Source organism: Chelonia mydas, chromosome 1 (assembly GCF_015237465.2).
Source record: "Chelonia mydas isolate rCheMyd1 chromosome 1, rCheMyd1.pri.v2, whole genome shotgun sequence".
In the NCBI taxonomy this organism is placed as follows: Eukaryota; Metazoa; Chordata; order Testudines; family Cheloniidae; genus Chelonia; species Chelonia mydas.
In genome coordinates, this window is record NC_057849.1 from 194798191 (window position 1) to 194825720 (window position 27530).

Sequence of the window (27530 nt, forward strand, 5' to 3'; positions counted from 1 at the left end):
TTGTTACTAAATGACCTAAAGTAGAATGCAGACACAGGAGTAGTGCTGGCTGGCACGTTAATGAAGTCAGACGCTATGAAGACAGTTCAGGAGTTATCTCCACATGACAGAGGCGTTAGGTAGATTCAGTGTATCCAACATAGGGCTTACCACCCCACCACAGGACTTCAGGAAGGGGAAGAGCATCTTTGTGCACTGACTCACCACCCTAGTGAGAAGGGCTTTACACTAGGTTCAAAGGGGGCAGGTGACAAAACCCCATGGGGAAAAAAGGGCAACCTTACCAGAAGGTAAATGTTGGGAGGGGCAGAGACATGGAAAATTGCAATAGTGTCATAGGAGCAACAAGAGGGAAATACGTGGGGGAATCTGCTCAAAATCCTAGATGTCAATAGAGAAATACAAGGAGTATGGGGAATAAACAGGAAGAATGGGAAATATTAGTACATAAACTAAATTATGACTTGTCTTGGACGGTTTAGACACAATAAATCCTGCATTTTGGGAGTGGGTTAGACTGGATGACCCTTGCGATCTCTTCTAACCCTATGGTTCTGTGATGTAGCCAGCATCACAGACACTGGAGTGGAGAATATGCATATAAAATCTGTGGAAGACACCAAGCTGGGAGGGGTTGCAAGCACTTAGGAGATTGGGGGATCACTGGGTAGGTGGCAGTACTACTGAAAAGGATCTGGGGGTCACAAATTGAATGTGAGACTATGTCTACACTACCACTTATGTGAGTATAACTTATGTTGCTCAGGGGTGTGAATAAGCCACACACACACGAGTGACATAAGTTACACTGACCTAAGTGCCGCTGTGAACAGCTTGTTGAATAAAGTTGGGGTACATATTACTTTTCTATATGCAGTGAGGATGTAAATGAATGCCCTTTGGAGAAAGCTGTAAACAGCAAAATGAAGGTGGCAAGGAATGTTAGAGACTTTTCCTTTTATCTGTTATTTCCCTGTTTTCAAAGATATAGGTGAGTGAGATGGGTCTTGGTGCAACCTTAACCATCACTCAATGTTATCTGTTAATTATACAGAATATAATATCACACAATTTATTGTTTTACAAATTGCTTGAAGTAGTCAGGAATATCCAGGATAGAATGGAATTTTATTGTTAAACAGGTTAACCTATAACAGCTGAACTCCGAAGCAGCTCATAAAAACTTTGTTCTATAAGAAGAGATACAACTTACCTTATTACCACATCGTAGGAGTCAATTTTCTCCCCTAGTGTCTTATTTCGAAGTACTCCTCCATTACCAACAACAACACACCTTCTACAGAAAACACTGTTGAACAAACAGAGCTTTAATATGCATGCTCATCAAACATATCAAATCTATTATGTTTTCCTTTAAATTGTACCTGTCTTATGAGCATTTGGTTTCAGGGGTAGCACAGAAACCAAGAACAGAATATGGCTTAGCGTGGGATTTTTAGTTTAGTTACCATTGTCTGGATTTGATTTGATTTGTGTGTGGTAAAGTGGGTATCCATCAGCACCCAAGCAACATTTGAAGTCAAACACTGGCATTATAACATTCCCAACACCGACTGAGTTATTTCGGAAACTGTCATAGCCATGAAACAAGGACTTATTTACCTAACACCGAGCATTTACAGATCATATTTAATCAATAAATAGCACAGCACTCTACAAAGGGCACTTCTTGGAGGCGGTTTTATAGGACTATTTGACAAGTTAAGGTACTACTCAACATGACTAAGGTTCTGTAATTTAGCCTACTGAGCAGTACTTCAATATACAAAGCAAGGCCATTTCTTTCAATGGGACTACTGATTTAGCAAAGTAGTACTTGACAAGAGCAAGGGTGGTGGAATCAGACCAAAGACAATTCTGACAAATAAAGCTTACAGAAACAGTGGTGGATTAGCAATGGGGCCCGTGTCCAGGGGCCCCAGAAAAAATCCACAGCCGGGCAGCGGAAGCCCAGAGCCCCGGCTGCCGGGGCAGGGAAAGTCCCCAGGCCCTGACCCTGCTCTGCAGCAGCAGCCACAGGATGGGGGAAGGCCGCCCCCTTCCCCACAAGTACCCACCATACCCACTCCGCAGCAGAAGCCACAGGGCAGCAGGGAAAGCCCAAGGGCCTGACCCTGCTCCTCACAGAAAAGCAGGGGAGGGGGGGAAACCCCAGCACCCAGACCCCGGCTGCGGCCCTGGGACTGGGTGAGCTCTCATGCCCTGCTGTGGCCCCAGGCCATGGCATGGGGATAGAGCTTCTCCGATCCTGGGGCTGGAGTGGAGGGGGGGCAGAAAGGAGCAAAAGGGGTTGTGGGGCTGCGGTGGGGGGGGCAGAATGGGGAGGACCCTCCAGGGGCAACCCAGGGAAGGATCAGAAAGGGGTGGGGCTATGGGTGGAGCCTCAGACGGAAAAGGCAAAATGGTGGTGGGGCCTCAGGCAGAAGGGATGGGGAAGTACCCCCCAAAACCTTAATCGACCTCTGTACAGAAGAGGTGAGACAAGAGCCAATGCTATGTCCCTCAGGCCTTGTCAAAAAGTGTTATAATTAAGGCTAAGATTTAGTCATGGGTATTTGTAGTAAAAGTCATGGGCAATGAACAAAAATTCATGGCCCCTGGCCTGTCCATGACTTTTACTACAAATACCCCTGACTAAATCTTAGCTTCTCCTGGGGCATTGATGTTCAGGGGCGGGAGGGTCCAGGGGCTGACAGCTGGGCCCTGCTCCAGCAGCAGGGGCTGACGGCCTCTGGCTGCCCGCTGCTCCGAGGCCCCTGACACCTCTGCTGCTCTGGCAGTGGCCGGTGCTAAGGTGCTAGGGCTGCCGCAGCAGCTGGTCCCGGGGCCAGCTGCTTGGGTGGTCCTGGGATCAACCGCACCAGCTGCATATGCTGCAGCTGCATAAAAGTCATGAATTTTCCAGAAAGTCATGGAATCCGTGACTTCTGTGACTGCCGTGACCAACTCACAGCCTTAGTTATAATGATCTCACTTGTACAGTAGCTTTTCAACAGCTGTTCTGTAGCCATGTCTGCACTGGGAAATGCCTTTCCTTTACCAGGGGATTCTTGCTCAGCCAGTAACACATCTCAAAGGTCAATGGGTAGGTGTTTATGAAAATTGAATTTTGCAAAAAGCAGCCACAAGGCTTGAAATGAGGTGCAAAGGGCTGGCACACCATCCCAACACTTCTTTGGTGGCTCCGGCAGTTTCCACAGACTTTCATTAAAAGGAAAGAATTCTTCTAGCTTTCACAGTTGTGAAGAAAAGTTTCCAAATGCGAACAAATTCATGGTCACTTTCACCATTCTGCAAACAGATAATCAATAGATCTAAGAAAGGTGTGACCTGCCTCACGTATTGCAATGGGTATTAGCTCAGAAGCCTAATGATAACTACCAAATTCACGGCCATTAAAAATGCGTCATGGACCATGAAATCTGGTCTCCCCCTGTGAAATCTGGTCTTTTGTGTGCTCTTACCCCAGGGTGGGCAAACTTTTTAGCACGAGGGCCACATCTGGGTATGGAAATTGTATGGCGGGTCATGAATGCTCATGAAATTGGGGATTGGGCTGCAGGAGGGGGTGAGGGCTCTGGGGTGGGGCCAGAAATGAGGAGTTCAGGGTGCCACAGGGGGCTCTGGGCTGGGGCAGGGGGTTGAGGTTCAGGGGGGGAGGGATCCAGCTGGGGGTGAAGGCTCTGGGGTGGGACTGGGAATGAGGGGTTGAGGCTGCAGGAGGTTGCTCTGGGCTGGGACAGAGGAGTTCGGAGGGCAGGAGGAGGATCAGGGTTGGGGCAGGGGGTTGGGGCCCATGAGAGGGGGCAGGGATGCAAGCTCCGGGCAGTGCTTACCTCAAGCAGCTCCCAGAAGCAGCAGCATGTCCCCACTCTGGCTCCTACGTGGAGGCATGGCCAGGTGGCTCTGCATGCTGTCCTGTCCACATGCGCCACCACCGCAGCTCCTATTGGCAGCGGTTCCCGGGCAATGGAAGTTGCGGAGGCAGCGGCAGTGTGTAAAGCCTCCTGGCTGCCCCTTCATATAGGAGCCAGAATGGGGACATGCCACTGCTTCGGGGAGCCACACAGTGCAGGGCAAGCCCCGAATCCCACTCACCGGCTGGAGCACCGGAGCGGGACAAGCCCCAGACCCTGCTCACCGGCGGGAGCTCGAGGGCCAGATTAAAAAGTCTGGAGGGCCAGATGCGGCCCCCGGGCAATAGTTTGCCCACCCATCTTACCCTATGCTATTCAGATTTCATGGGGAAGACCAGCTTTTGTCAAACAGGGGGTCCTGACCCAAAAGGGGCTGTGTGGAGGGGGTCACAGTATTGCCACCCTTACTTCTGCACTGCCTTTTCAGCTGGGTGGCCAGTGAGTGGCAGCTGTTGGCCAGGTCCCCAGCTCTGAAGGCAGCACCCTGCCAGCAGCAGCGCAAAGGTAAAGGTGGCAATACCATACCGTGCCTTCCTTATTTCTGCGCTGTTGCCTTCAGAGCTGGGCAGCCAGAGAGTGGCAGCTGCTGACTGAGGGCCCAGCTCTGCAGGCAGCAGTGCAGAAGTAAGGGTGGCCGCACCATGCCAGGCCATCCTTACTTCTGCGCTGCTGCTGGCGGCAGCTCTGCCTTCAGCGCTGGGCTCCAGCCAGCAGCCGCCGCTCTCCAGCTGCCCAGCTCCGAAGGCAGTGCGCTGCTGGCGGTGGCAGAAGTAAGGGTAGCAGTACCGCAACCTCCCCTGCAATAACCTTGCAACACCTCCCCACACACAACTTCTTTTTGGGTCAGGACCCCTACAATTACAACACTGTGAGATTTCAGATTTTAATAGCTGAAATCATTAAATATACAATTTTTAAAAACCTACGCCGTGAAATTGACCAAAATGGACCATGAATTTGGTAGGGCACCAATGATGACCATCTGAATGTTAATATAATTAACTGATTCCTTGATGAATATTTTAGCTGAAACATCCAGCCAATGGCCTAATTCAGTGTGGTTTGGTATCACAGAAGTTAGAGATGGAGAAAGCCTGTTTAGTCATTTTTATCCATCTTTTCAGGCTGTAACAGAAAGAAAGAGTCTGAGACATGAGGCCTGGTATAAGGCCAAAGGCCTGAACTGAAGTAGTCAGGCCCTGCTGATATAAAGCAAAGTCAGGCTGTGAGCAGAAGTCAGGCCCTGTTACAAAAAAAGCCTATGTGCAAGTTCACAGAACCTGGCAAGAATAAGGCTGGTATTGCAAAAACGCAAACAGCCCTAAGAAGTGCTAGGCACAGGACACTCATGTAAACACGTTCCAGAAGATTAGTACCAGAACACCCCAATACCAAGTATGGTATAAGCACACTCCCCGAAGATAACATAGGACACACTGACCTCTCCTAAAGATAAGGTCAGGGTGACAGAGATGTTCTGATCAAACCAACATGTACAAGGTAAAGGATGGTAACTAACCACATCAGAAGGGCAATATATAACTTGTTTGTATCAGTGTATAAAAGAGGGGTCACAGGGATGTGTCTTTGTCCACCCAAGTGGGGAACAGAAAGTCCCGCCATTCACTGAGCTGCTCCATTGTAACGGGCATATATGTCTTAGTATCCCTTTCGAGTCTACGGGGTGCTAAAACTGTGCTTTGTCAACAATAAACCTGGTGGAGCGCACACACATAGCCAACTCGCCCTGATTGATCAAATCTCCTCTGGGGGGTGGTCCCCAGCAGCTGAAACCCCTCCTGATTGGTAGAGGGCAGGGGGAGGCGGCCACATGACCGGATGCGAGGTGTGTCATGTGACCCCTCTAACAACTCCTCCCACTGCCCTCTACCAATCAGGATGGGTTTCGTCCTGAGAGGAGATTTGACCAATCAGGGCGAGTTCCGGGGTGGGGTGACCTGTCCGGAAGTGGGTCGTGTGACCCCTTCACTACTGTGGTCTTCTTAGGCAGTTCTATCAGAGTCTGCTGCAGCATGCAGTGAACACACACAGAGACAACTCCCAACAGTAGATTTTCCAGCTGTTTGTCCCATCTAGTTTTAAGATATCCTGAGCAATGAAGCAAACGAATGTATCCCAGAGTTTGATGCACCCCCTTCATTGCTGGAGAAATTGGGATGGAAAAATGTCCTCTCTCTTAATTCTGCTCCATTGTTCCTAGTTATATCACAGGGTTTAAAGTGAGCCAGCTGGGTTGTAGGAAAGTAGCAGCATGGGAAAGGGAAGTGAAGGGAAGCAGAAAGGCAGCCTCTAAGGGATGGAAAGAAAAGAGAGATAGAAGGCTAGTGGGGGAAGGAGGAAGGTGAAAGGGGAGAAACCAAGAAGGAAGGGGCACAGCAAGGGAGAGAGATGTGTACATTTCCACCAATTGTTTTTCCACTTTGAACTCTGAGCAGCACTAACAATGCGAATCGGTTACCTCATAATAATCTGCCCTTTTTCAACTGCCAACAGCAGCCACATGCCTCTTTAAGTGATCAATATAGATCACACCACCCTGATATCCCAGGCAATATAAGTAGTAGTTAATGTCTGTTATTTGCATGATTAGCGCTACCTGTCCTATTGTTCTTCTCGGCTTTTCAGATTCCAAAAAGTCAGCACAGCTGAGAATCTGGCCCTAAAGATTTTTGCCAGTGTGATAGACTAGTCATCACTTATGAACAGATCTTTAGCTGACAGGTGTGGATTTCTCCACTGTTTCTCTCCCCCACTCCCTTCACCCCATTTGTTTTTTATTATTCTCTCTGGTTGTTTGGTGTGAAGGTATAAAAATTACAGACATCACTCTCTCATCCATTAAGGCTGCTTTGTGCTGCTCTGATGATACAAAGTGTCCTTAAAGCTTGGTTAACCAGCCAATAAATGACTCATCTTCTATAGCAGAATCCCCAAGTGGTATAGAGCTACCATAGTAATTTTCATGCCACCCCTTTCCCAATCTTTGGTTTAGGGGCCATGACCAGGGCATTCCTTCACCTCAGCAATGCCTGCCTGCTGAAATGGCCCCTCAGGCCAGAAGTTGCTCTTCTTTGCACTGCGGAACCAGTTGGTAGCTGGACAGCCCCAGCGTTGTGGGAAGGAATAGTTGGCTTTGCACCTTGTCTTCCAAGCTGCACTGATCCCAGTTCAGGATCAGAGCCTGTGTTCTGGCAGAGTTAGAGTACTTGTTGTTAGCTTGTTAATTCTATTTTTTTCTCATGGTGCAGTTAAGACCTTAATCCGTAGTTCTAGTACAACTGCTTAAACAGTATTCAATTAATTGAAAATTCAGTGAGATTTATAGCTTGGTAAAACACACACATTCCAGCCCCATTCGTGATAAATTAGAGAGAATTGGAAAATACTGCTGAATATCATAAAAAAGTGGCAGCCTCTGAATTACTGGTAAAGCATCCGATGTTGGTATCTGAACTTTGAAGTTGGTTATCTAAGCCCTGGTCTACACTAGGAGTTTAGGTCGAATTTAGCAGCGTTACATCGATGTAAACCTGCACCCGTCCACACGATGAAGCCCTTTTTTTCGACTTAAAGGGCTCTTAAAATCGATTTCCTTAATCCACCTCTGACAAGTGGATTAGCGCTTAAATTGGCCTTGCCGGGTCGAATTTGGGGTACTGTGGACGCAATTAGAAGGTATTGGCCTCCGGGAGCTATCCCAGAGTGCTCTACTATGACCACTCTGGACAGCACTCTCAACTCAGATGCACTGGCCCGCAAACGTTTGAATTTCAATTTCCTGTTTGCATGGTCACCTGCAGCTTGCCAGAGCTCATCAGCAGAGGTGACCATGATGGAGTCCCAGAATGGCAAAAGAGCACCAGGATGGACTGAACGGGAGGTACGGGATCTGATCGCTGTATGGGGAGAAGAATCCGTGCTATCAGAACTCCGTTCCAGTTATCGAAATGCCAAAACCTTTGTCAAAATCTCCCAGGGCATGAAGGACAGAGGCCATAACAGGGACCCGAAGCAATGCCGCGTGAAACTGAAGGAGCTGAGGCAAGCCTACCAGAAAACCAGAGAGGTGAACGGCCGCTCCGGGTCAGAGCCCCAAACATGCCACTTCTATGATGAGCTGCATGCCATTTTAGGGGGTTCAGCCACCACTACCCCAGCCGCGTTGTTTGACTCCTTCAATGGAGATGGAGGCAACACGGAAGCAGGTTTTGGGGATGAGGAAGATGATGATGATGAAGTTGTAGATAGCTCACAGCAAGCAAGTGGAGAAAGCGGTTTTCCCCGACAGCCAGGAACTGTTTCTCGCTCTGGACCTGGAGCAGTCCCCCCCGAACCCACTCAAGGCTGCCTCCCGGACCTGCCCGGTGGAGAAGGGACCTCTGGTGAGTGTACCTTTTAAAATACTATACATGGTTTAAAAGCAAGCATGTTTAATGATTAATTTGCCCTGGCATTTGTGGCTCTCCTGGATGTACTCCCAAAGCCTTTGCAAAAGGTTTCTGGGGAGGGCAGCCTTATGCCACCCACCATGGTAGGACACTTTACCACACCAGGCCAGTAGCACGTACTCAGGAACCATTGTACAACAAAGCATTGCAGTGCTTGTTTGCTGGCGTTCAAACAATATCCGTTCTTTATCTCTCTGTGTTATCCTCAGGAGAGTGATATCATTCATGGTCACCTCGTTGAAATAGGGTGCTTTTCTTAAGGGGACATTCAGAGGTGCCCGTTCCTGCTGGGCGGTTTCCCTGTGGCTAAACAGAAATGTTCCCCGCTGTTAGCTGGGGGGGGGGCTAGCCACGTGGTGGGGGGAGGCAAAATGCGACCTTGGAACAAAAGCACATGTGCTATGTATGTAATGTTAACAGCAAGGTTTACCGTGAAAGAGTGTAGCCATTGTTCTGTAAAATGTGTCTTTTTAAATACCACTGCCTCTTTTTTTTTTCTCTCCACCAGCTGCATGTGTTTCAATGATCACAGGATCTTCTCCTTCCCAGAAGCTAGTGAAGATTAGAAGGCAAAAAAAAACGCACTTGTGATGAAATGTTCTCTGAGCTCATGCTGTCCTCCCACACTGACATAGCACAGACAAATGCATGGAGGCAGACAACGTCAGAGTGCAGGAAAGCACAATATGACCGGGAAGAGAGGTGGCGGGCTGAAGAGAGTAAGTGGTGGGCTGAAGAGAGGGCTGAAGCTGAAAGGTGGCGGCAGCGTGATGAGAGGAGGCAGGATTCAATGCTGAGGCTGCTGGAGGATCAAACCAATATGCTCCAGCGTATGGTTGAGCTGCAGGAAAGGCAGCAGGAGCACAGACCGCCGCTACAGCTCGTGTGTAACCAACCACCCTCCTCCCCAAGTTCCATAGCCTCCTCACCCAGACGCCCAAGAACGCGGTGGGGGGGCCTCTGGCCACCCGGCCACTCCACCCCAGAGGATTGCCCAAGCAACAGAAGGCTGGCATTCAATAAGTTTTAAAGTTTTAAACTTTTAAAGTGCTGTGTGGCCTTGTCCTTCCCTCCTCCACCACCCCTCCTGGTGCTTCTCTCCTCCACCACCCCTCCTGGGCTACCTTGGTAGTTATCCCCCTATTCGTGTGATGAATGAATAAAGAATGCATGAATGTGAAGCAACAAATGACTTTATTGCCTCTGCAAGCAGTGATAGAAGGGAGGTGGGGAGGGTGGTTAGCTTACAGGGAAGTAGAGTGAACCAAGGGGCGGTGGGTTTCATCATGGAGAAACAAACAGAACTTTCACACCGTAGCCTGGCCAGTCATGAAACTGGTTTTCAAAAGCTTCTCTGATGCGCACCACGCCCTCCTGTGCTCTTCTAACCGCCCTGGTGTCTGGCTGTGCGAAACCAGCAGCAAGGCGATTTGCCTCAACCTCCCACCCCACCATAAACGTCTCCCCCTTACTCTCACAGATATTGTGGAGTGCACAGCAAGCAGTAATGACAGTGGGAATATTGGTTTCGCTGAGGTCTAACCGAGTCAGTAAACTGTGCCAGCACGCCTTTAAACGTCCAAATGCACATTCTACCACCATTCTGCACTTGCTCAGCCTGTAGTTGAACAGCTCCTGACTACTGTCCAGGCTGCCTGTGTACGGCTTCATGAGCCATGGCATTAAGGGGTAGGCTGGGTCCCCAAGGATACATATAGGCATTTCAATGTCCCTATGGTTATTTTCTGGTCCGGGAATAAAGTCTCTTCCTGCAGCTTTTGAAACAGACCAGAGTTCCTGAAGATGCGAGCGTCATGTACCTTTCCCGGCCATCCCACTTTGATGTTGGTGAAATGTCCCTTGTGATCCACCAGAGCTTGCAGCACTATTGAAAAGTACCCCTTGCGGTTTATGTACTCGCCGGCTTGGTGCTCTGGTGCCAAGATAGGGATACGGGTTCCGTCTATGGCCCCACCACAGTTAGGGAATCCCATTGCAGCAAAGCCATCCACTATGACCTGCACATTTCCCAGGGTCACTACCCTTGATATCAGCAGATCTTTGATTGCGTGGGCTACTTGCATCACAGCAGCCCCCACAGTAGATTTGCCCACTCCAAATTGATTCCCAACTGACCGGTAGCTGTCTGGCGTTGCAAGCTTCCACAGGGCTATCGCCACTCGCTTCTCAACTGTGAGGGCTGCTCTCATCTTGGTATTCTTGCACCTCAGGGCAGGGGAAAGCAAGTCACAAAGTTCCATGAAAGTGCCCTTACGCATGCAAAAGTTTCGCAGCCACTGGGAATCATCCCAGACCTGCAACACTATGCGGTCCCACCAGTTTGTGCTGGTTTCCCGAGCCCAGAATCGGCGTTCCACCGCATGAACCTGCCCCATTAGCACCATGATGCCCACATTGCCAGGGCCCATGCTTTGAGAGAAGTCTGTGTCCATGTCCTCATCACTCACATCACCGCGCTGACATCGCCTCCTCGCCCGGTATCACTTTGCCAGGTTCTGGTGCTGCATATACTGCTGGATAACGCTTTGGAAGTCGACGGTTGCCTCGGTACCGTGGACACGCTCCGCCGACTACATGCACTTAGAGCACTTGTGTGGGGACACACACAATCAACTGTATAAAACCACTTTCTACAAAACCGACTTCTGTAAATTCAACCTAATTTCTCAGTGTAGACATACCCTAAGTCACTTGTGGATTGATTATACTTTGATGTTCTATACACAAGCTCAGAGTCCAACAACTATTACCGCCCAAATCATGAAGACCAGTTTTTCAGCTCTGCCTATACTAAGGGGCTTGAATAGGCTAAATCCAACTGGAGGTCTAGCATATGCAAATTGTTTCTACATTATTTTTATCCTCCTTATCTAGTGTGTGCAGTAGCATCTGATCACTGTCTACTTTTGAGAGATGATGGAAATGGTTTAAGCGAATGGATTAAAATTATACAGTATAGTTGTTGCTTTATCGTAGATATGTTCTGCTCTTGGCCTGATTCTGTTTCATAGGAGCCTTGAGTATGTAGCAGAGACTACTGGAGACATCTGTAACAGGACTAGACTTTGATCAGAGACACTTTGATTAAAGGACAACTTCTTCCAGTGCAGACATGGAAACAGATGGGCTGCTAAGACCACGCTCCAGGTATCAAACATGCCATTTTTAAGCTAGTTATTCCTAGGACGTTTTAGCAAGTACTCTTAATAGTTAATTGGCAGTACGTGTGCTCTGAGTTAACCATAACTGCTGTAAATTGAACCTCAAGTACTGTCTGTCTACTAATATCATATTTAAAAAGGGGGTAGTGGGAGAAGGGGATAAATAATTGTGTCTAACACATTGGGAGACCAGAAATCTAAAGGACCACTGCTCTGTTATATTAATATCTGGGTTACTCATGTGTCCAGCAATGTCTCCTTTCTCCAAACACACACACACACACACACAAAATCTTGGATTTATCATGCTGGGGAGCCTCTTAATTTGAAGTTATAAAAACTTAATTTTAATTTAAATATTTAATTTATTGTAAAGTGCCTCTTCTTGCATTTTCCAATGTTAAAAGACTAATTTTAAAATGAAAGCAAGGCCTTTAAAGTTTAAAAGTACTATGGGAGAGCTCCTTCCTATGCATGGCATTCCAAATAGATAGAAGACTCATTCCACTATTTCACTGCATCATCTCAGCCTCCCTAAACAGGAGGTTGTGAAGAAGTTTATATGATTTTCTTTGAGGCTATCTGGCAAGGGATGGGTGGAAAAGAAATGTTTACTATTGCATAATGCATTTATAGTAGCTACTTTTATTGCTAATGGAAGCCAGGATTTGAATAAGAGTTCTGATGAGAGAACAAGTAAGTATCATGAATATAAGTATCCCATATAAGGAACTGGCATGCTTGAAAGTACATGCAATGCAGCATTTCAAAGCTATGGCTCAACTCTGCAAACCCTTACTCAAGTCAGTAATTCCACTGATTTCAGTAGGACTACTAATTTGAGGCAGGGTTTGCAAAATAGGCTTTTGCAAAATATGCATTTCAGTTAAGACTGGATTTCAAAACTTCATCACTATAAAAAAACACAACACCATTTCCCTCCCCTTTTCACTCTGGACAGTTTTACCGTATCCCATATAATTTGCTTATTTTTATACAGATTTGAGGTACATGTCTTCATGGCCATGGTCCACTTTATACAAATATAATGTCTGAACCAGAATGAGAAAGATTACGGGACAAATCACTGTATATTTTGAGTAAACAAGGCTAAATTGCAATAATACTAAATTGTTTAATTACTTAATTGCTGTTCTACATAGGGCTTTTGAGGATTCTTTCCAATGATTAATGTTGTATACTACAGTATCTTATATACACGTACACATATACCCAGAACTCTTAGTTCAGGGGTGGGCAAATCTTTTGGCCCAAGGACCACATCTGGATATGGAAATTGTTTGGCGGGCCATGAATGCTCATGAAATTGGGGGTCGGGGTGCGGGCTCTGGGGTGGGGCCAGAAATGAGGAGTTCAGGGTGTGAGGGGGGGGGGATCTGGGCTGGGGCATGAGGGCTCCCGCTGGAGGTGAGGGCTCTGGAGTGGGCCTGGGGATGAGGGGTTTGGGGTGTAGGAGGGGGCTCCAGGCTAGAACCAAGGGGTTCAGAAGGCAGGACGGGGATCAGAGCTGGGGCAGGGGGCTGGGGCACGGGAAGCAGTCAGGGGTGCAGGCTCCAGGCAGCACTTACCTCAAGCAGCTCCCGGAAGCTGCGGCACGTTCCCACTCTGGCTCCTATGCAGAGGCATGGCCAGGTGGCTCTTCGTGCTGTGGTTCCCAGCCAATGGGAGCTGCAAGGGTGGCGCTTGGGGCGGGTGCAGCATGCGGAGCCCCCTGGCTGATCCTACGCATAGGAGCCGGAGCGGGGATATGCCGCTGCTTCCAGGAACTGCATGGAGCGGCCCCTGACCCTGCTCCCTGGGTGGAGCACGGGAGCGGGGCAAGCCCCAAACCCCGCTCCCCAGAGGGAACTCGAGGCCGGATTAAAACGGCTGGTGGGCCATATGCAGCCTGTGGGCTGTAGTTTGCCCACCCCTGTCTTAGATACTATAGTGATTCATGCTCTGTACATACCGCACAAATTAGATTAATTAAAATAGAATACGTAGCACCTAGTCATCACATTTAGGCTTATTTAAACTACTGTCTGTTAAGTAACCACACTACTGATTAGTAGTATAAACACAATCTATAATACTGCAACAAAAATGAAAAAACCCTCTAAACATTACACACACACACCAAATTTTGAGTGGAGAACAACATTAAATGGATAAACAACCATTGTATTACTTTTGATCTATAGTGAGAATTGCTAAATTTAATTTTGCTACCTGGTTTTGCTCTGCTATCAAAATGACTAAGACTCTTGACATAGTCACCATAGACACTACTGAATATAATGATCTTCTGAACCAACATCTGTGGGTTTGTTTCCTTCAAGATGCCACTGAGCAGCAGCATGTTCTTTCAACGTGCAAAGTCTTCTGCCATTAAGTAGCTGCCACTCCTCTACCCTATGAGCAGCTTCTGCACTGGTCTCTAGGGGCCAGGTTTTTTTAAAGTACATCGGCGCCTAAAGATGCAGATAGGAAGCTAGTGGGAACAGGCAGCCTTAGGTGCCTAAATAGTTTACAAATCTGGCCCTTGATCCTCACCTCCCTGACTGAGACTGCCTGATGTCAGACCACCTGTAAGTGAGAACAGGAGGGCTTTTTTTTAAATTGAGAGCTCCCTGGGGGAAAAAATTGGTCCAGTGTTAAAAATGACCATTTTCCTATGTTTAAAACAGGGGCCTAAAATAAGCTAAAAGCTTGGGCTTAGCCCCCAGTTTCTTAAGTTACAATATACAGAGTCCAAGCAGTATGTTTAAAATATGCCCTTGGCATTCTGATGCAGAGCAATAATTTATAGCTTAATTTCTTTGAGGACAAAGAGACATAAACAAAATAATAAAGTACAATAAGCATTAATATTCTTTGTATCAAAACTTATGTAGTACTTTCCACCTTAACCAGAAATATGGTAACTACACCTTGTTTGGTGTGTGGGGTACAATGACGTGTATGTTGCTTGGTGATTGAGTGTGGTTAGCTAGTTTGAAAATATGCGACCCTACTAAGAAATCAAAGTCCAGAAAAAGTGGTGTCCACCCAGAAGACCTCAAAGGCTAAAACCTAATACATGGTAGTCAGTGAGCAATCCACAGAGTGTATTCCATTCCATCCCCATTCCCTATCAATCACTGGATTGCCAGAGACAGTCTTTCGGGGCTCAACATAGGGGAAGAGACTAGGCACATAATAATGAAGCTGAATCTGTATTAGAACTACTAGATTTTTTTATTTTTTTATTTTTTTTTGGTAAATTTCTCCATTATAGACATGGCCATTGTTGTTGACCTGTTGAAAACCCACCTCAACCTTGCCTTCTGAACTGGCTCTAAAATCTTCTTAGGCTGGCCTACACTCAGACTTTTCAATAGGAAAGTCATAATATGGGCTTCAGGAGTAACTGCAATTCCCTAAGGTCAATAAGACTTTAAGGGCAAAGGGCCCATATTCAGTTAGCAACCCCCTAAAGCACTGAACCCTCTTCAGAACAAAATCAAGATTCTAAGTTTACCCACAAGAAGATAATTATTGAATGTTGACCCTACCTGAATTTAAAACTGGGCTTAATTATACAGTGGGACCATTCATATATATTATTATATTGTATATAATATATACAGTGGATCGGATTCTGATCTCAAACTACTGTATATCCAGAATAACTCCACTGATCTCACTTTCTGACTGACAGTTACATTGTAAAACACAAGAACAGTAACAAAAACAAAAAACAACCTCACCCATCATCTTCACTGAATAGTCCGCAGTTATGCAGTCTTGAAAGGGCTAGGTGAAAATAACTCTCTAGAAAGCAGAAAGTGAAAAAAGGGTTTCAAATGAAAGTGGTCAGTGCTTCACAGTGCAGAAATAAACATACCTGATGCAGACTAACATGGCTACCACTCTGAAACCTGTCACCTTGACCACAGCATTTTTAGCTAGAATAGCTTTTGTCCATTCATTGTCTGCCCAGAAAATAGAATCAGAACGTTGCCATAATTTCAGACTATATGTTTGTTCACAATACAGTTTTATTACAGCTCCTCCAGGATAAACAGCTGCCTTACCTCCCTCATGCATGCCTGGGTCTGAGAACAGAACGGGATTCATGTTCAGAGACTACAGATCTGAGACTATTAGACACAGATGAATACAGTAAATATGGTGGACCAGAATCCTGGACCAGAACAGCAAATGGCATCTTAAAAGGTCCACTGTTAGCCATTTCATCTATCTAAGGTAACTGAATGGCTTTTGATCATCATTAGCATTTGAGTGCCTCGAAGTCTTTAATGAATCCATCCTCCCAATATGACTGTGAAGTAGGGAAAGGATATTACCCTTATTCTACAGATGGGGAACTGAGGCGCAGAGAGATTAAGGCCCAGAATTTTAAAGGTATGTAGGGATTGCTCCAGTCAGCATTGCAAGGCACTTATGACCCATTTCCAAGTGATTTTGGCACCTAAGAGCCTAAATCCCATTGTCTTCCTTCCAGATTTTTAAACAGCGTTTAGATGCCTATCTTTTGATGCCTAAACACTTTTAAAAATCGGGCTACAAATGCCTAAATCATGTTTGAAAATGGGACTTAGCTGTCTAAGTCACTTGGCCTTGTCATACTGCACATGCAATGCCTAAATCCCTTTAAAAGTCTGGACTTAAGCAACTCGCCCAAGGTCACACAGTCAGTAAGTGGCAAAGCTGGGATGAGAATTTAGTAGTACTTGACTCTTATCTCGCTACACCATAAGAATTCAAGAACATAAGAACAGCCATACTGGGTCAGCCCAAAGGTCCATCCAGCCCAGTATCCTGTCTTCTGACAGTGGCCAGTGCTAGGTGTTTCAGAGGGAATGAGCAGAACAGGGCAGTCATCAAGTGATCCATCCCCTGTTGTCCAGTCCCAGCATCTGGCAGACAGAGGCTTAGGGACACCCAAAGCATGGGGTTACATCCCTGAGCATCTTGGCAAATGGCCACTGATGGACCTACCCACCATGAACATATCTAATTCTTTTTTGAATCCAGTTTTAATTTTTGCCTTCATAACATCCCCTGGCAATAATTTCCACTGGCTGACCATGTGTTGTGTGAAGAAATGCTTCCTTTTGTTTTAAACCTGCAGCCTATTAATTTTATTTAGTGATTCTTACTCATTGTGTTATGAGTAAATAACACTTCCTTATTTACTTTCTCTACACCAGTCATGATTTTATAGACCTCTATCATATCCCGCCTTAGTCACCTCTTTTCTAAGCTGAAAAGTCCCATTCTGTTTAATCTCCCCTCATATGCAAGCTGTTTCACACCCTTGATCATTTTTGTTGCTCTTCTCTGTACCTTTTCTATTTCTAATATATCTCTTTTGAAATGGGGTGACCAAAACTGCATGCTGTATTCAAGGTGTGGGTATGCAATAGATTTACTTAGTGGCGTTATGATATTTACTGTCTTATTATCTAACCCTTTCCTAATGGTTCCTGACATTCTGTTAGCTTTTTTGACTGCCGCTGCACATTGCATGGATGTTTTCAGAGAACTGTCCACAATGACTCCAAGATCTCTTTCTTGAGTGGTAACAGCTAATTTAGACCCCATCATTTTGTATGTATAGTTGGGATTATGTTTTCCAATGTGCATTACTTTGCATTTATCAAAATTGAATTTCATATGTCATTGTTTCCCAATCACCCAGTTTTGTGAGATCCCTTTGTAACTCTTCACAGTCTGCCTGTAACTTAACTATCGTGAGTAATTCTGTATCATCTGCAAACTTTGCCACCTCACTGTTTATTCCTTTTCCCAGGTCACTTACAACTATGTTGAACAGCACTGGTCTCAGTACATACCCCTGGGGAACACAGCTAGTTACCGCTCTCCATTCTGAAAACTAATCTTTTATTTATCCCTTTGTTTCCCATCTTTTAACCCATTACTGATCCATGAGAGGACCTTTCCTATTATCCCGTGACTACTTAGTTTGCTTAAGAGTCTTTGGTGTGGGATCTTGTCAAAACCTTTCCGAAAGTCCAACTACACTATATCCACTGGATCACCCTTGTCCACATACTGCTTCTCTAACAATAGAAGTGTGTATATATTATATAGTACTGTACCTGAATAAAAAAAAGTAAAGATCCATTTAATAATTGATGCTAAGGATGTCCACACTGCACACTAAACCTGGACTCTGACTCAGGTTTGAGTCCAAGCCCCCCTTCCCTCCACACACAAATCAGTCTGATTCGGGTCAGCAAACACTCAGGACCCAGGTCCTAAGATCCTGCTAGGGGATGCGTCAGAGCCAGACTTGGGTCCAAGCCCTGCCACTTTGCAGTGTGGATATAGTCAAGCTGCAGACTCAAGTCAGAAGGTCTGCATAATGTGGTATGGACATGTTAGCACTGCTGTGAGACCCAGGTCATCAGCTGTAAACCCAGGTGTACAATGCAATGTGGACACTCAAGTACAGGCGTGGAAACATTGGTGTTCACAAGCCCGGGTCCCACAGACCTAGGCTTAGTGTGCAGTGTAGATATACCCATTGATATAGCTTACATTTAATACTGTACGCATCCCTAATAAATACTTACCTGCTCTCTTTATTCCATAAGGTAACTCAATCTTATCATTTCCATTGGACAGTGCTACTTTCATGAAGTCATTAACACATAGGAATGGATATATTTGCTGACCTCTAAGAGAAGGGTGGGAGGGGAGAACAGAAAGTAATTTTAATACAACACACATGCCCATTTGAATCAACCAACAATGCCAGCGATCACTTTCAAAACCTTTTAAATCATACTTTAAATAGCATGCTATCAGTTTTTTAGAGAGACTAATAAAGGCATGGAAACAGCACAGCCCCTGGAATGGGGAAAAATGTTTTACAATGTAACAGTATCAGAAGTTCAAACAGAAAGAAAGTCAGAGGGACAGATTCTCTGCTGGTGTAAACTGGCTCAGACCCATTGAAATCCATACAGCTGTGCCCCTTCACACCAGCAGATAACTAACCCCAAGTTTGAGAGAGTCTGCAATATGCTACGACAACCACAATTAACTTTGGTTTGAAAATTAAAAACTCTTATTCACACTGGAGGCAAAATAGAGGAGATCTAATGAAGGTTTTTAAAAAATTACATGAGAGGGATTTCTCAGAGGTTAACCAGATGCTCTGCTCTGAAGAGATCTCCTTGTGTTCTCTTTAATACGTTTGGAAGGTGCTCAGATTCCATGGTAAGTGGCACTGTGTCAGAACCTGAACAGAGGAGACAGGTTATCTGCTCATTCAGAGGCTCCTCAATAGCTGTTTAGTAGGATTATATCACACAAAGGAAGAAACTGTATGGAATAAGTTGCCAAATCAAGTCAAACAAACATACAACCGGTAAATCCAAACCTATAAAGCGCTGAATACCTTCACCTTCCACTGACTTCCATGCACAACGTCCCTTCAATGAGCGTGCATGTGATTTGACTTCAGTAAGAATTGAGGACATGCAGCACCTCACAGAAGATGCTCTGCAGCTTGCAGGATCAGGCCTTGGATGAGGAGGTTACTTACCTGTAACTGGAGGTTCTTTGAGATGTGTGGTCCCTATCTGTATTCCACTGAGGGTTTACACATGAGCACCACGTGTCCAGAGCTGGAGAATTTGAAAGTAGTAGTGTCCGTTGGTCCATGCATGTGCCATTGCTTAACCTCATAGTTTCCTTCGAGGCGATAAAGGGCTGGCTGGACCAACCATGCTCCGGTTCCTTCTCCACTGCAAATCAAACAGATCCACAGTAGAGGAGATGGAGGGTGGAACTGGAATACAGATAGGGACCACACATCTTGAAGAAAAAATGGTTACTCCTCTTCTCGTAACTGTTTTTCTTCGAGATGTGTGGCTCATATCCATTTCAATTAGGTGTGTGCACACTGCGTGCATAGTTGTCAGAAAGTTTTTCTCCTAGCAGCACCCATCGGGTCGGCTGTGGAGCTCCCTGGAGTGGCAGCTCCATGGCACACAATATATGACCCTGCTGACCTGGCGCCTCCTCAGTTACTTCTTGCCGGTTACTTCGACAGAGGGGAAGGCGGGCAGTTTTGGAATGGATATGAGCAACACATCTCGAAGAACAGTTATGAGAAGGTGAGTAACCATTTTTTCTTCGAGTGATTGCTCGTATCAATTCCAATTAGGTGACTCCCAAGCTTTAACACTGTCCTGCAACTGTAATTCATTTGTTGTCAGGAATTCATGCATGTTTGGGAAAATGTCAGTGTTGTTTTCCTCCACTCAGCGAGCCCAAAATTCCAGCTTTTTTTCATCATCGACTTCAAATAGGTGATCCTATCAGTGATTCCATAACTCCAACCCCACAGCCTTTGAAGTCCTAGATTTAGATCATTCAGGCGAGAGAATATATATGACAAGTATCCCAATCGTGAAAGCCAGACTGAATCATGCAGATAGTGAGAGAGAGGGAATGGGTGGTCTGTAAAGAATACCTTGATCTCAGAGTGAAGTTCCAAGAAACTTGCCATGGCCTGGCCTCATGACAGCCATCGAACCTCCATGTGGAGCAACAGATTGACGTGCTCACTCCCCATCTCATAACAGAGTGGAAAAGATTTAGGAATTCAAGGGATGAGCTTTTATAAAGTTTACCATCTTCACAGCGTTGTCCAGAAGCCTCGACCTCCATGTTACTCAGACTCATTTTCTCCCTGGGTGTAAGTGTAAATGTCAAAAAATCAACTTTGGTGCCCACACAGTCCCTGGATTTCATAGGGACCTTTATCAACATGGTCTCAGCATGAGCCTACCTGCCAAGGGACAGATTCCAGATCCTGCAAGAACTTGTCGCCCAATTAGTTAACAGTCCTTTTGTTCTGGTCAGGACTTGCCTATCCCTCCTTGGCCACTGCCTTCACTGTCTTCAGCTGTGGCTCCAGAGAGTCTATTCACTCAAGTGACATACCATGGACTTTCTGCTGACAATCCCCCAAAGTGCTCTCTTTCCTCCAACGGTGGACAGATCTGAGGCCAGAGGTGGGCCACTACCACAGAGGAAACTTTGGTGAAGACCCATGGAGCAATAGTAAGTCCAAATGGTAGGATCTGATAATGGAAGTGCTGAGGGCCTACCGTGATCCCAAGAACCTTCTGTGGGTTGGATGGATGTCTATGTGAAAATAGGCATCCTACATATCAAGAGCCATAAACCACATGCCTCTTTCTCTTTCTAGTGCCAGCATGATGGCTGCTAAGGTGAACATATGAAATTTGGGTTTGCAGACGAAGCAACTGAGATGGTGGAGGTCCAGGATTGATCTCCACCAGTCCTTCTTGGGTACCAGAAATAAGTGGAATAGAACCCCATGCTCTGATAGTTCAGAGGAATGTGTTCTATCAGTCCCCTCCGCAGTCAAGAGTCTACCTCTAGAGTGAGTATGCTGTCATGGGTGTGGTCCCTGAGGAGGGATTGGGGAAGGGGATGTGGATGAGGTAGCTTTGTGAACTCGATTGTATAGTCATGTCGATCATCATCCAGGACCCACACATCTGTTGTTATTGCACTCCAAGCTGGTAAAAAGAGTGCTAGACCACCCCAAAGGGGGTAGGTCAGGTGCATGGCAGGAGGCATGGTGGTTGGTGGCTCTCTAGGTGCATTCAGAAGTATCGCTTCTGAGAGAAATGAGTATGTGATGCTGACGGCTGTGAAGATGGTCCCGGAGGACGGGATCTCTGGGTCTTCTGTCATTTGCAAGGTGGTTTATAGGGTTGTTGGTGGAAAAACTGGGGAGTCCTGAACCATTGTGCAGGTGGTAGAATTTTCTTTTGGGTGCAGGGGTATAGATACCCAGAGATCGTAACATGGCTCTGGAATCCTTGAGGAAATGAAGGGAACAGTTAGAATTCTGGTTAAACAGGGGAGACTCATTGAAAGGGAGGTCCTCTATGGTATTTTGTACCTCCCTGGGGAAATCAGATGAATGCAGCCACAATTCTCTCTGCACAACTATTTCCATAGCCATTGTGCGTGAAGAGGTATCCACTGCATTTACAGCAGATTGAAGCGCTGTTCTTGACGTCTGTTCAATCTGTGACAAGTTTGCCCTCGTCCAGGATAGCCTGGTAGTGGGCTCAATCTTTGCCAGTAAAGTTCTCCAATTTACTGAGAAAATCATATTTGGCCAACAAGACCTGGTAGTTCGAGATCCAAAATAGGAGGCTAGCCAACGAGAAAACGTTGCAACCCAAAAGGTCCAGCCACTTGCCCTCCTTGTCTGCCGGAGTGGAGCGTGGGTGCTGTCACTTGGCCCGCTCCATTGTCACTTGGATCATGAGGGAATTGAGTGGGAGGTGGGAGAATAAAAACCCAGACCTCTTATCTGGTACATAATACCTTTTTTCTGTCCCCTTTGGGTTAGGTGTGTAAATGGCCAGGGTACGCCAAACAGTTCGAGCCGGCTGAAGAATGGCATCATTGATTGGTAGAGCAATTCTGGTCAGTACCAAGGCATGAAGGATGTCCGGAAGCTAATGCTTCTTGTCTTATACCTCTTCCAGTGGAATATGAAGGTCCTCAGACACCTTGTGTAGGAAATCCTGGAACTGGCAGGTGTGGGAGAAGCTGAGGTCGCAGCAGCATCTGGAGAGGATGATGGGAATCATTCCTGTTCAATACTGTCAGAACTGGACTGAGTGGTTCATCCTCCAAAACTGTTTCCAAACACCTACTTGAGGGTGCCCCAAGCAGGGATGGGGGTGAACCCTCTCTTGCTGAATGGGAAGGCTACAAAGGAGGACATTGAGACCAGGACCCCCAATATGGCCAACAGGATGGATCCGGCGGATGCTGCAGAGAGCCCCATGGAGTGAGATACCAGTGGCTCCTCTGTTGGGAGAAAGTAGGGTACCGCCAAGAAGCTGGTGGTCCCTTAGGGCACTTGTATTGGTGGTAGGAGATGAGTGGCCTTTGCACTTCATCTGAATCCTCCAATGATGAAAACTCAGATCCCAGTTCCAGTGTTGGTACCATTAGAGCTGGTGGACCGTATAAACTGTAGGCAAATAGGTGGAAGTGTAAGTTTACCGAGGTAAGCCCTGGGTTGGAGATCGTACCTCAATAGGCACAGGCAGCAGAGTAAGGCATGGAGATCTTGGTTCCCCCAGGGCGAAGAGTTCATGTTGCTCTGGCGTCATTTCCAACCTCCCTGTAGCCAGAACGGGAGCAGAGGACTGTCTTGAAATCGACGGTTCCCTTGAGTTAAGCGGAGCCGACTTGGAAGGCATGCGTGGCTCAGTGCTTGGTACCACTGATCTGTGTGATTTCTTGTCTTGCTTGCAAGCCTTGGAACACACCATTTCTCCATGGCTGGAACTCATGTAAGGTGCATCATCCTTAGGGGCATGGAGGAAGACTTACCACGCCATGCTTATGTGCATGCTTCCTTGCCTCCTGACGAGGCCCCAGCATGGGGTCCGTAGCACTGGTACCATCGAAACAAGACTCAATCTTCATGGTCAGAGGCATGCTCCTAGGATTCTCAGGCCAATGCACAGGGGGCGTTCCCCAGCCTGGATCTGACTGTAACCTCATGGCAACCTGCATGAGGGGCTTCTTGAGGCAGAGAACCAGGTATGGCTTGGGAAGGACAGGCAGATACTGCACCTTGGTGAAATGTGGGCTTCTCCCAAGCAGTAAGTAGAGGCAGTATTGGTGCTTGTTGCTAACTGAGAAGAAACATGGAAAGGAGGCACAGATCTTGAACCCAGTCATCTTCAGCATAATCCAATACCTAGGCATGGGGGTGGCGTGGGGGGGTGGGTGAGGGGGTACGGCACCGGTAAGTAGATTCCCCAAAGTCTCTTATCTCTTAAAAATGATGACTATACACTAAACTACACTAAAAACAGCAAAAACCAGAATAAAACTAACTATATGCAATTGTAAAACTATTTATTTATTTATTTTTTAAGTGCATCACAGACTACAAGACACTAGCAGCTCTGACCTGGACCATACAGCAATGAGAAGAAACTGGAGGCACGGTCAGTCCACCCTGCCCTTTATCACCTTGGAGGAAACCATGAAGCGAAGCAAGGGTGAGTGAGCAGACCATTCAACCTTCAAATTCTCCGGCTCTAGGCGCATGCATAAACCCTCAGTGGAACGCAACAGGGACCAGCATTCAAAGAGCAACAAAGCATTAAAATGACAATGGAGAAATGATTGGTGAATATTGTCATAAGGAGGGAGCCTAGTGTAACAGCTGTAAGGATACATAAGCAGAGCAGTGTTCGTTGGGACTTGTTAGTTCAGGGCTTGCTTTTATGTTCTGCAGAATAAATACTTCCATCATAGTTTAATGAGTCAATATTGCTACTTCCTAAAACAAACATCATATATTTTTAATGTTAATAAAGCATTTGACAGTATACTAACAACAAAAGAAAACTATGGATATAAGTTATTTTATCTGAAATAAAGAGACCAACCTGGATATGACACCAAACCCTACAAGTCAATATTATGATGTCGCTTTAGTAATAAGCTCTACTGTTCGGGGGCAGATGGAGCTTACTCCTTCCAAAGTGGACCTTAATTCTTCACTCTGTGATGTGAATGCACCTGGTTTCTTTCCAGTGCCTAGTTCCATAAGGTTAAAAATCTTTTCATCCCTCCAATCTAACAAGTGACATAAGTGGAGGATCTGGCCCTTGTAAATCAGCTCCAAAGTGGAGCTATGATAATTTACCCCAGCCCAGGATCTGGCTCAGCATCCTAATTCTACTCCTGGGGGAATTCTGCATGACTGCACACCTGCAGAAAACACCTCTGACACCCCCCAACCCCCCGAATTCCTGTGCTTCCCTGCAGAAAACAGCAGGGAAGCAAAGGGAAGCCACAACAGTGAGTGCAGGCAGTGGGTCTGGGGAAGGGGAGGTGAGGGGGTAGAAGGGGAAGGGGTGGGGGTGGAATAGAGTGGGGGAGGGGAATGTGGGAGTGAGGAGAGGGAGATGGAGAAGAAAAGGGGATAGGGGAATCGTGGGGGGAAGCAGGAGCTTGGCATGTAGCATCCCCTTGGCAGCAGCTGGGGCTCCCCCATTACACAGGCCCATCAAACCCTCACCCTGACAAGCCCTACCCCCCTACACATGGATCCCTCCGACGAGCCCCCCACACTCAGCCCCCCTCACTGATCCCCAAGCAGCTGCACCTGGAGCCCCACCCCATCAAGCCCCACTCCCCCAGCACCTGACCTCTCCACTGAGCCCCCCACACCCAGACCCCCTCTGCTGAGCCCCAACCACCTTCACCTGGATCCCCTGCATAGTCCCATTGCCCCTCCACCCAGAACCCCACAATGAGTCCCTGTGCATCCAGATCTCCCACTGAGCCCCCTGCACCCAGATTGTCCCACACAGAAACCTCTCACCCCACACCTGGATCCCCCCACTCTAAGCCCCTCCACACTTGGATTCTGCTGGGCTGAGCCTGCCCACCCGCACTTGGTGCACCTGGCACAGAGGGGTAGGGCCCTGGGGTGTTTCTGGGGCAGGCCCAGCCCTTGCACCATGTCAGGGTCAGGTGCAGCCTCACTGCCTAGTCCCTGTACCGGGGGAGATGGGGGCTTCAGGGTGATCTCCCACTTCATTGCAGCCAGTGGCCTGTGCTCCTCACTGCCATGCTGGAGCCACATTTATTTATTGACAAATAAAATTTGCAGAATTTTGCAGAAGTTTAAAATATTCTGCGCATAATTTTTAATTTTTTGGTGCAGAATTCTCTGAGGAGTAATTTAATTCTTCTTCCCTTTTACCTCTCAAATTACAATAAAACCAAAATACCTGTACTTTTGCTTCCTTAAATGGAGTAGAAGCTGTTGTGTTATGCCTGAGGATGAGGCTAATCAAACATTCCTTGTGCACCAAGGAGAGATGGAAAGTAAACCATCAGTAACCCACTTTTTTAGTTCATGGAAATATAGACATTAAAACTCACATATTTCATTAAAGGTGGAATTAATTTTGACTCATTTGATGCATTGATTTCCAGAATAAGCTGGAGCTCCATCTTCAGTGTGATGTGAGTTTCAAGAATAAAAGTATACTTCCATTAAAAAACAAACTAAACAGAACCATACAGGTCCTTGAGGTCCTTATTCAGTCCTAAATTGAGCTGAGATTTATCGTTTAGATTAAATTCATCCAGTATTTTCTATGCATATGGTGTCCATAGGCAGATAATTTCCTCAAACGTATTTGTTGTTCAAAATTTACCCAACAAATTTTATTTCATTCTTAACTCTATGGATCGATCAGACCGTTCACCGTGTGTACTCAAGTCCATTTTCACAAATTTGAGACGTGGTAGTTAGAAATAATACCATGTAACTAATCCTGTTTCCTGATTGGATGAGCACATTTTCTGGCCTTTGAACTAGACACAATTCCACTGAGTTGTAGGTATTGCCACAGAATGTTAAGAAAGCATCTCCAAATGTTGGGCTTTTAGCCCATATCAATACCCACTCAAGTCAGCGGTGATATTCCCCCTAACTTCAGTGAGCTTTGGATCAAGCCCTAAATGCACAAAAATCTCCCTGGATTACTGTCTGAGTAACATCCCAAGTAAAATTCTGTCCTCAGTTATAGCCATGCAACCCCACTGCCTTCAGTGAAGGTAGAATCGGACCCGTGGCTTTAGCCTATTGATTGGCATGTGATAGGTTTACAGTTTCACAGCCTGATTTTTAGAGATGCTGAAAGCAACTGTGGAAGCACAGATCCCTGAAAAATCAGAGGAAGCCCCTGAATGACTGAGTTCTAGAAACAAGGGCTTTATTTACTGTACAAGCATGAAAAGCTGTTATATTGTGTGTCTCCATTATGGAAATAAATTCACTATTATTAAATAATTAAATATAATTCTTTATTCACTACAGATTCATAAGTATGTTCTGGCTGCTTTGTGCCGCCCTGGGGATGTAAAGTGACCACACAGCTGCTCTGTGTGGACTGAGTGGCACAAAGCAGCTCATGCGTACTCAGGAAACTGACCCTGAGGGTCACATCTGATCAGGTAGTTAAGATGAAAAATATGAATGGTCAAAATGTGTTGATAACTAAAATCTCTCTTCAGTTAGCACAACCTCATTTGGACTTACTTCAATAAAGACGCAAATGGTGGCTCCAATTTACACATTTCTAGTCCAGTTTTTCTTCGTATAGCTGTAGGCGGCAGCCTAAAAGAAAAGAATATTAAAGAATTAATATAAATTGAACAGGCAACTAAAGCAGGTGGCAGTGACAGGGTGGGAAACTTTGACAATCAAGTTCAATACATTGATTTTTAGTTCTACTGATGTCAGTAGATCCCACCAATGAATAAAACACAAATGTAGGACGAAATAAAGGTTTGCAAGTAAATCTTCTGGTTGCTTTCACATTAATTTTACTACTTAATACTATGCTTCTCACTGGTAAGACTTTTATCATTCAGTTCTGCTCCAAGATACCTATCTTCATTACCTAGTAGTTATTAAAACTGCTATAACTGGAGATCAGGTGTTAGGGCCCTGTGTGGAGATACATAACTCTTTTGCTGACTCACCCTGATAGCCACACCAGGTGGGGTCTTACTAGCTCTACTTAAAAACATAAACATTGAGTTCTTCTGTGAGAAGAGAGAGTGCATGGGGAGGGGAGGAGGAAATCCTGCATGGAGAAATCAGCCCATTCAGAATAAAGCTTGAGGGAGAAGGCCTGGATCCATGAAAGGGCTTAGGCATTTGCAATACTGAGCATTGCAGTGCCTAACTTTTAGGTGTCTAGGAAAAAAAAAATCACCGGAACAACAATGGGATCCATAAAATGCAAGCTAGGCACCTCAGCTCCCTATACAATGAATGGGGAGAGACA

The 27530-nt window shown here is 46.1% G+C and overlaps 1 protein-coding gene across 7 annotated transcripts in view; it reads right to left on the reverse strand.

The window, feature by feature from the left end:
• Positions 1-27530, reverse strand: part of ST3GAL6 (ST3 beta-galactoside alpha-2,3-sialyltransferase 6) — a 97957-nt gene that overhangs the window by 21328 nt on the left and 49099 nt on the right. For 4 of the 7 annotated variants that reach the window (XM_037908470.2, XM_037908453.2, XM_037908460.2 and 1 more), the window contains exons 4-7: positions 26777-26854; positions 18198-18301; positions 15342-15405; positions 1214-1309 (exon numbers count right to left, since the gene is read on the reverse strand). In XM_037908470.2, the coding sequence (XP_037764398.1) occupies positions 1214-1309; positions 15342-15405; positions 18198-18301; positions 26777-26854 (342 nt within the window). Of the gene's footprint in view, positions 1-1213; positions 1310-15341; positions 15406-18197; positions 18302-18750; positions 18868-26776; positions 26855-27530 lie in introns of those variants that run through there. The other 3 variants (XM_037908493.2, XM_037908487.1, XM_037908474.1) reach the window with 3 other exon arrangements.